The sequence below is a fragment of the Elephantulus edwardii genome, unplaced genomic scaffold (assembly GCF_000299155.1).
Source record: "Elephantulus edwardii isolate Elephantulus edwardi_28Jun2011 unplaced genomic scaffold, EleEdw1.0 scaffold00005, whole genome shotgun sequence".
NCBI classification, from domain to species: Eukaryota; Metazoa; Chordata; class Mammalia; order Macroscelidea; family Macroscelididae; genus Elephantulus; species Elephantulus edwardii.
In genome coordinates this window covers 20,728,295-20,738,532 of record NW_006399755.1, presented here as the reverse complement: position 1 = coordinate 20,738,532, position 10,238 = coordinate 20,728,295, and the positions used below count along the sequence as shown (strand labels likewise).

Genomic DNA, 10,238 nt, shown 5'->3' with positions numbered 1-10,238 from the left:
TATTTTGACATTTTTCCCCTCCCTTATAGTCATTCTACCAACAACTACTTTTTAAAAAAAATTATAATGAACGTTTACAGAGGCAGGGTTTCTAGTCATTCATCAACAACCACTTTTGTTAAAGAGTGTATGTATACCAGCAACTTCATGCCTCATGCCCTTATATCCCCCTTTTAGACAGCCATTTGCTGATTTGCCCATCCCTATCAAAGCAAGCATGTCCCTTTTTCTGAAGGATCCTCTGTTCAACTCAGAAACTTTGAGTGTCTGTCCCCATAAGTCCAGAGCAAATCAGCAGGCTGCACCAGTCAATCCCAGTTTGCAAGATGGATCGTCTTTTCTTCTGGTTTGTTCTGGTCAACTCATCCCCAGCCATGTGTGCCTAGGTTTAAATGGCCATCAACTGCAAGCTCACGTGTCTACACTTCTTTCTGTGCTACAAGCCTGTTTGTCTCCTCACTCAACCCTAGTGCCCACATAGGGACAAGTCAACAGTCCAAGGGTCCATGTGACTCCTTACTCCCCAAGCCAACAACCCTTCCTTGCTCACCCACGCATCTGTGCGTGCTAAATGGACAGCACTGAAGGAAGATGTACAATACAAGCTCAGCCTGTTTCTCGGTGGTTGTATACCTCCTACTTCTACTCCTGTGGGTCCTAGTGATTGCAATATGAGTAAGCATATTTCAACCTCAAGTCTTGGAGGTGGGGTCTAATAGGTTCCAACTTTATCTTGCCTCTGAAGCCAAACAGCTTGTTCTAGTTTTAAAAAGATAGTCTCTTCTTTTCCTTTTATTCTTTTTCCCACTCTCCTTTCTTTTTTGCTCTTTTTTCCAAATGTGAATCTCTTCAAAAGTCCAGTGTGGGTCCACTAATCCATTCCAGTGCAAATCTCCTCAGAGTGCTGGGTGGGAGTCAATCTTTGACCTTGAACCAAGTCTCAACCTCAACTTGGAGATTCTGCTTTTAACAAACTTATTTCCAATGCAGATCTTCCACTTTAGTACTCCATATTAAGAATTGCTAATACAAGCTTTCTAAATCTGCAATATCCAGCGTTCATTTATGGTATGCTTTTTTTTTTCCCAATCACCTCCAACTTTAAAAAAAAATTCTTTGCATATAACCACCCTTTTTACTACACTTTATCCATGTACAGTGTGCCCCACAGAGTCCCTAATACACATTGTACTTCATACATACAGTAAACTACCACCTATATCCATAGCTTTTATCTCACATCTTCCCAATACTCTACTGATTCTCCCCAACTCTGTCTCTCCCCTACTTAACTCCACCATCACAGTGATCATCTCTACTTCCTCCTTTCCCACCCCTCCCTCTTTCCCTTTTTTTAGTTTTCATTAAGTAGTTTGATTATCTTGTATTTCAGTCGTGAACATTGTGTTCTACGCATTCATCCATAGAACCATTCATATACTCTGTATTTTACACAATCAACCACCATTTATTTGTATCTACTATAACACTATCTTTTCAAGTGCCCATTAATTTTTTTCCTATCCCTTCCCCATCCCCGCAATCTCCTTCTTAATGATTTATAAGCATCAATAGGAGATTGTTGTGTTGTTATTATGTACCACCAAGTCACCTGTGACTCATGATGACCTTATGCACAATAGCTCTGAACTCTACCCTATCTTGAGCCAATCTCACTCTCTCCAACACATCTATCTGCACTGTAAGAGTTACTGTGTCAATCTATCTCATCCAGAGTCTTCTTCCTTTCCTGTGCTGTTCATCTATCCTTCCAAGCATGATGTCCTTCTGCAAGGGCTGGGCCCTCCTGACAATGTATCAAAATATGTGAGACAGAGCTTCAAAATCCTTGCTTCTAATAAGCAACTTGGTTTCACCATCTCCAGGACATAGCTGTTGTTCTCTTGGCAGTCCATTGAATGGTTAATACTCTTCTCCGGAGCAAGATCTTCAAGACATCAATCCTTCTTCCATCATCCTTAGTCATTGCCCAGCTCTTTGATGCATAGCAAATAATTGCAAAAACCATGGACTGGATCAGGTGCACCTTAGTCTCTAGACTAACATCATTGCTCTTCAGCGCTCTGCAGAGGTTCCTGATAGTAGATTTTCCCAGTGCAATTCTGCCTTTGATTTCCTAAGACTGCTGGTGCCAAGTATGTTGATTGTGGAACTGAGCAAGCTGATGCTAACAATTTCAGTCTCTTCATCTATCATGGTGCTGCCAATTGGTCTAGAGGTGAGAATCTTTGTTTTCTTGACGTTGAGCTTCAGTCCACATTGGAGACTGTAGTACTTGACCTTCTGCAGCAAATGCTTCAGAGTTTCCTCAGTTTCAGCAATTTAGGTAGTATCATCTGCATAATAGGGATTGTTGATGAGTCTTTCTCCAATCCTGATGCCACATTCCTACTCATAAAGCTTAACCTCCTGAATGATCTGTTCCACATATAAATTGAAAGATATGAAGACAGGCTAACATACTTCTTTCCTGATTTTTTAGATAGGCAGTGATTCCTTGCTCTGTTCTGACAACTGCTTTCTGGTCCAAGAATAGATTTTGAATGAGCATAATCAGGTGTTCTGGGATTCACATTCTTCTCAATGTTAGCCAGAATTTGTTATAATCCACACAGTAAAAATGCCTTTGCATGGTCAATGAAACACAGATAGACATTCTTCTGGTAATTCTCTGCTTTCAGCCAAGATCTGAAACAGCCTTTACATAATTAATGATCTTTCTCTGGTACTCGTTTCTTTCAGCCAAGATCCATCTGTCAATAGCAATAATATCTCCAGTGTTACAATGTCTTCTAAACCCAGCTTGTATTTCTGCTAGTTTTCTGTCAATATACTGTTCCAGTTGGGTTGGAGTTGTTTTTGTTTGTTTGTTTGTTTTTTGTTTTTGTATTTTAATAATATCCAGCAGGATTTTTTTGGCATGTGATAGTGATATTGTTCAAAACTTTGTATACTCTGTCAGATCACCTTTTTGGGGGAATAGGAATAAATATGGATCTCTCCCAGTCACCTGGCCAGGTAGTTGTCCTCCAGATTTCTTGGCACGACCAGGTGAGCACCCCTGGGGCAGAATCTGTTTTATGGAATATGTCAGTTGGTATGCCATCAATTCCTGGAGCCTTGTTTAATTGCCTATTCCTTCACAGCAGCTTGACTTCCTCCTTTACCACCATTGCCTCTCGATCATATGTTATTTCATGGAAGTATTTTGTGTCAGAGAATTATTTTTAATATAGTGACTCTGTATACTTCTTCCATACTCTTTTGAGGCTTCCTGGATCATTCAATATTCTGCTCATAGCATCCTTAAATATTGCAACTAAAGGCTTGAATTTGTTCTTCAGTTCCTTCAGCTTAAGAGATGCTGAGTTTGTCCCTTTTGATTTTCCAACTCCAGCTCTTTGCACATTTTGTTATAATATTTTGTTTAGTCTTCCAGAGCTGCCTTTTTAAATCTTCTGTTTATCTCCTTAACTTTCTGACTACTTCTCTTTGCTTTGACTTCTCGATGTCCTAGTACTATCTCTGCAGGGTATTCTTACATCTATCTTGGTCTTTTCTTCCTCCTCTCTCTTTGTAATTGCCTTTTGCATTCTTCATGGTTGATGTTCTTGATATACTCACACAGCTTTTCCAGTCTTCATTCATTAGTATTCAAGGCCTCAAACCTTTTCTTGAGATGGTTATTAAATTAAGGTGGGATACACTCAAGGTCAAATTTTGGCTTTTGTGGATTTGCTGGATTGGTTATCCACTTCTGAAAAAACAGGCCTTCCAAAACTCTATGTACAGTAGAACACACTTAAGGTAGACTAGCAGATATGGCACCAGAAGCTGAGGCCTTGTATTGGGAAGCACAAAGGAGGAAGAGCAGTTGCAAGCAGACACTAGTGAATGAAACTTGGAATGTGAGAAGGAAACTGAGGAAAATTGAACATTTTTGAGGAAGAAATGTTGTTGTTGTTGTGTGTATCGTAGAGTCGTCGCCAACCCATAGCTGACCCTCCAGCAGGTTTTCAGAGGCAGTTAATCACATGGGAGGAGATTACCCATCCTCCTTGGAGTAGCTGGTGGCCTCTATCCATGTGCCTTCAGATTTACAGTGCAGTGTCTTGCCTCTAGGCCACCAGAGCTCATAAATATTGAAAAAGAGCACATAAATATTGGCATACTAGACAGTGGTCAAATGAGACAGATTGGCATGAGACATTTTGAATAAAACAATCACATGATCTACTATGCCAGAAACGGAAAGGTGAGGAAAAACGGGGTGGCATTTGTTTCTCTAATTGCACAGTTAAAAAGGCCATTTCTAGATCTGTCTTGAAATACAATGTAGTAAGTGAAAGGATAATATCCATATACATACAAGGAAGACCTGTTAATACTTCTGTCACTCAAATACATGCACCAATAACCAGAGTAAAAGAGGAGGAAATAGACAATTTCTGTCAACTACTGTGGAAGGAAATCAATTGAACATACAAACCAAGATGCCTTAATAACAATGGGTCACTGGAATGCAAAAGTTGAGAACAAGGAAGAAGGATCAGTAGTCAGAAAATATGGACTTGGGGACTGAAATGAGGCTGGAGATAGAATGGCAGGATTTTGTACAATCAGTGCTTTAATCATGGCAAACACTTCTTTTAAGGAACACAAATTGTAACAATACACATGAACCTCACCTGATGGTTCTCATGCAGGAGTCAGAGTGATTACATCGGTGGATATAATCACTCAGGAATCATTACTTACATCAAACTGTACTCTCAGAAAAATTGAGTTGCTTATATTTGTGGAAAGAATCTTGGAGAAGCTCAATATCAGCCATGAAAACTAGGTCAGGTGCTGATTATGGAACAGATTATTGACTACTCATGTGCAAGTTCAAGCCAAAGCTAAATAAAATTAAAACAAATCTCCAAGATTACCAGAGTCAAGTGATGACAGTAGATTTTTGTGACTTGCATGTGTATTTTCCCTTTGTTGATCAGGGTGTTTTTAATGACAATTAGATCCTGCTGGGGAATGCAATAGTTTAATTCTTTTATTTGTTTGTTTTTCCTCTATCTACGTATTTGATTAATTATTAAGAGAAGATTATTGAAGTCTTAAACCATATAGATTTACCTAGTTCTTCCTTTAGTTGTGAGTTTTTTTCTTAAAGTATTTTGCAAATCTATTCTTTGGATCATAAACTTTTAAGACTGTTATGTCTTCTTGAGGGAGCTTTGGTGACACAGAACGTAAGGAGTTATGCTGCTAATCAAAGACAGAGCTCCTTTATTGGTTCAAATCTACATGCAGCTCCAGTGGAGAAAGATGAACCAATTCCTCACATGCTATGTACAGCTTCAGAACCCCAATGAAGGGTCGACTGTGAGTCAGTTCTCACTTGATGACAATGAGTGAGTGTTTTTTTTTATGGTTGAATTCACCTGGTGATTTTCTTTGCTCTGAATACTACTAATTTCATATTGCTATAATAGCCACTCTAAAAATCTACCAAATATGCCTCTATTTTGACTAGAATTTGCATAATATATATTTTTCTATAATCCTCTCACCTCATTTTTTTCCCCAGTCAGCTTTGAGGCACTGTGAATTATGGAGAAGATAGCCAGTGGTGGGGTTGACGGTGGGAGATGGAATTGCTGATAAGGTAGAATCAAACAGATCAACACGGAGTAACATGCAGTAAGGAAAGTGCTTCTCCCACCAACCCTACATTCTCTTAGTCATGTGGATCACCAGTTACTGTGAACTGGGAAAGTGACCTCAAGGAAAAAAGCCAACATCTTGAAAACATCACAGCACTTGCCTGGATCAGCTTCAAACTGAAAATCTACAAAGCAGACCTCCCTGTACGTCTGTTTGGATTGTACCAGCATTTCCCACATCAAAGACTGTCAGATGCAGTCTTGCTGCGTGTTGCTAACAAAAGACCTGGGCAGGGAGTCTGTTTTCATTGTTAATACTCCACCTATCACATTGTGTGCCCTGTAGATCATTTATTTGTTGTTTTAGGTTTGGTTTTGTTTTTTTAAAAACAAAACAATAGAAAAAACAAAACAAAACTCTGTATTTTCTTTCCAAGTCTAAAATTTTTTATCACCCTAAACAGGAACTTGAGCAATAATTCCCTGTAGCCCCTTTGTAATCACTGATATGCCTTTTCCTCCCAAGAATGATTCTACATGTGTTGAACTTTCCTTAGCTTTTAATAATAGTGGTCTTACAAGAGACCCTTTGTGACTGACTTCTATTTCTCAGCAAAATTTGTTTTAGATTCATTCATGTTGTGTAACAGTTCATGAAGCCTTCATAGCTTTTAGTGATGCATAATATTCCACTGTGTAAATGTACCACCGTAGTAGTACTCCATTGTATGAGTACAGCAGCCTCTTTAGCCGTTGATGAACACTTTGTTTCCAGTACTTTGCTATAATAACTAATACAATGATAAACATGAGTGTGTGAATGTCAACTTGTGTCCCATCTTTTACTTCATCCTCACCATCTGTGCAACCCTTTATACCCAATGTTGTAATTACTGTCAATCCATCTCATTGAGGTTTTTTTTTCTCTTTATAGCTGATATTTGTGTATTCAACTGCAGCTAACTCTTTTTCAGCTTGTGAACAAATATGGAAACATGATAAGTATGGATATTGGGCGTGTACGCAACGTTATCGTAACTGGATTGCCCTTAATCAAAGAAATCCTTGCAAACCCTGACCACCGTGTTGTGAACCGCCCCATAATGCCTCTCCAAGAGCGCATCTTTAAGAAACATGGTAAGTTTCTTGACTAATGGAATGTGTGTTTGATGCTTTTTAGGCTGTTAAGTGTCTTTCTGAGCCTTACTTCTTGAACACTGTCAGAGATCAGGTTTATTATCAATTCCTACCATTGAATGATGATCCATGTCCATGGTTCTCAAGTTAATGCACCTGCTGTTAAGATGTGAAGGGAACTGCATTGCTAACCCAATGGCATGTAGTTCAAATACACCAGCTTCTCCCCAGGAAAGATGTGCAGTCTCCTTCCATGCAAGTTACAGCCTCTGAAAACCCACTAAAGGATCAGCTAGGAGTCACTTCTGACTCAGCTGCAACAAGTTGTTGTTATTGTTTGATTTTGATGTGAGGATTTGGCATCTTCAGCTGTACGGTCAGGTATCTGGAAAAAGCTGCACCTTCTTTAGAAACTCACTCTGGATCTTTGATAGTTAATGGGCATTCTTTTTCCATGTGATTTACCACCTCTGAAAATCCACTGGAGGGTCAGCTATGAGTTTTTCGACTCAATAGCACACAACAACAGCCACTTCATGATAGCACAAGGAGAGGTAACACATTCTCTCACCCTGCTCCCCCATTCCAAACTTCTTGTGCACAGAAAAGGAATGAAGAAAGATCATCTGCTTCTTCCTCCTTGCCTTCAGCTCCTTATGCTTCATCATTAAGATCTTAATGGTGTCTTTTAAGGATGATCTTAAGGATATCTCGAAATTTCTAGTCTATCATAGCCTGAGGCACATCAGAAAAAGCTAGCAAGAACATTTTATGTTATTACTGTTTAAAAGATGTAAACATTTGAAAATTTACATTAAAACTCCCAACCTATTCATTCTTGTACCAAAAATACCTTCCCCCCCCAAAAAAAATGCTCCCCAGTGTGAGCTATGATGACCTAGTGGTAAGAAGCTGCACTGCAATGCCAAAGGCTTGCAGTTTGAATCCATCAACAGCTCCATGAGAGAAGGATGCACCTTCTCCTTCCTTCAGATTTACTGCCTCTGAAAACCCGCTGGAGGGCAAGTAAGAGGTTCCCATTCTCTTCAAGGTTAGCCACAGTCTGTTGTGCTCCACAGTCAAAAATGCCTTTGCATTGTCAACGAAACACAGATAGACATTCCTCTGGTCCACTCTGTTTTCAGCCAAGATCCAAGTAATGTTGGTTAGATGTCCCTAGTGCTACAACCTCTTTTAAACCCAGTTTGTGTTTCAAGCAGTTCTCTATAGATGTGGTGTTCCAGTAATTTTTTTAAATAATCATCAGCAGGATCTTGGTTGTATGTGATATAAGTGATATTGTTTGATAATTTTCACACTTTGTCAGGTTACTGTTTGTTGGGACTAGGAATAAATATGGATCTCTTTAAATCAGTTAACCAGAAGGTTGTCCTCCAAACTTCTTGGCACAACCTGGTAAGCACATCCAGAGCTACATCTGTTTGTAGTTTGTTGTTGTTGTTTTAATATGTCTAATAAAATATGTTTTTAAAATAAATTGGTATGTCATCAATTCCTAGACCCTTGTTTTTGGCCAGTTCCTTCATTATCATTGCCTCTTGGTTATATGTTGTTTCAATTACATTTTTCTATGTTGAACCTTCACAAGAAAAAAGACTGATAACACAAGTACAAAATAGGCAAAAAATAAAATAAAATTTTAAGAGTCCACAAAACTGGGAAAAATGCATACAAAGACCTTTTACAGAGGAAGATATTTGATGACCAACAGAGGCAAATCAGGAACTCTTATACATTGTTGGTGGGATTGTAAAATGGAACAATCACTCTGGAAGGCAGTTTGAAATTTCCTCATAAAGGTGAACATAGAAATTCCATATAACCCAGCTATTCCACTGCTTGAAATATACCCCAAGAAAATGAGAACTGAGGCACAAATGGAGACTTGTACACCAATGTTCATAGTAGTAGCATTGTTCACCATAGCAAGAACATGGAAACAACCCAAATTTCCAGCCACAATCAAACATATTGATAAATTATGGTTCATTCACATGATGGAATCCTATGCAGCATGCAGGAGCAATGATTTTATAAATTACTACTTAACTTGAGAGGCCCTGGAAAACATTATGCTAAGTGAACTAACTCAGTCACATAAGGACAAATACAGTATAAAACCATTATTGTGCAATAAGCCATTACTGCACAATGAGCATGAGGATCTTCAGGGGGTGGTGAGGCAGATGGTGGGAGCAGAGGGATGAGGATGATGAAGATGGGCGGGGAGGGGGTGGAGGTGATTAATCATGGGGTCGTATAATTTGATGGGTGGAGGAAGGGTTGGGTAAAGGAAATGGGAAAGATCTGATGTGAAAAACAATGTATACAAACTTTGTAAGTAAACCAGTATAAAAAATATCTATATTTTAAATAATAAAATTCATCTGTGTCAGCTCATTCGTTTTGGTATGTGATTCTGTGAACTCCTTCCATCTTCTTTTAATGCTTCCTCGATCATTTGATATTCTTTCATAGTCTCCTTGAGGTTTGAATTTGTTCTTCAATTCCTTCAAGCTTAAGAAATCCCAGAGAGTTCATTCCTTTTGATTTTCCAACTCCAGCTCTTTGCGTAGTTCATTATAGTACTTTGCTTGTCTTCAGGAGCTGCTCTTTGTAATCTTCTGTTCATCTTCTTAATTTCCTAAATCCTTTCCTTAGCTTTGGATTGTTGGTGCCCTATTACAATATTAAGAGGGTCTTCTGATACCCATTTTGATCTTCCCCTTCTGTCTTTGTAATGACCTTTTGCATTCTTCATGGATGCTATTCTTGATATCCTCCACAGCTCATCTGGTCTTCGCCATTAGTAGTGCTCAAGATTGCAAACCTTTCCTGCGATGGTTTTTAAATTCAGGTGGAGTAGATTCAAGGTAAAATTTTGGTACTTGTGAATTTCTTTTTATTTTCTTTAGATTTACTTTGAACTTGCATAGGATAGTTGATGGTCTGTTCCACAAGGAGCACCTGGCCTAGTTTTCACAGCTGATACAGAGCTTCTCCAGTGATTCTTACCACATATTTATATTAATTCTATTCTATTTATTATAATAATTCTATCATATTATATTAATTCTATCATATATCATATCATACCATGCCATACCATACTATACTAAATTATTCTCAGTGTATCATCAACTCGGAACTGACTCAGAGCTGATGGTCCAGCAGGTTTTCAGAGGCAGCGAGATGCTCATCCTTCTCCTGTGGAGCAGCTCGTGGATTTTAACCATATATACTGGACCAATCGGTAGCATCAGGATGGATGGCGAAGAGATTGAGATTGTTCACAGCTTCAATTTGCTCGGCTCCACGGTCAACACTCTTGGCACCAGTTGCCAGGAAATAAAAAAATGTATCGCGATGGGAAAGTCTGCGGTTAGGGACCTCTCC

At 38.9% G+C, this 10,238-nt stretch overlaps 1 protein-coding gene across 1 annotated transcript in view; it reads left to right on the top strand.

Annotated features, from left to right (window-relative positions):
- The window catches only part of LOC102855669 (cytochrome P450 2J2-like), a 41,851-nt gene that overhangs the window by 13,896 nt on the left and 17,717 nt on the right, over positions 1-10,238 (top strand). Inside the window, exon 2 of the mRNA XM_006879742.1 lies at positions 6,659-6,821. Coding sequence (XP_006879804.1) covers positions 6,659-6,821 — 163 coding nt within the window. The remainder of the gene's footprint in view (positions 1-6,658; positions 6,822-10,238) is intronic.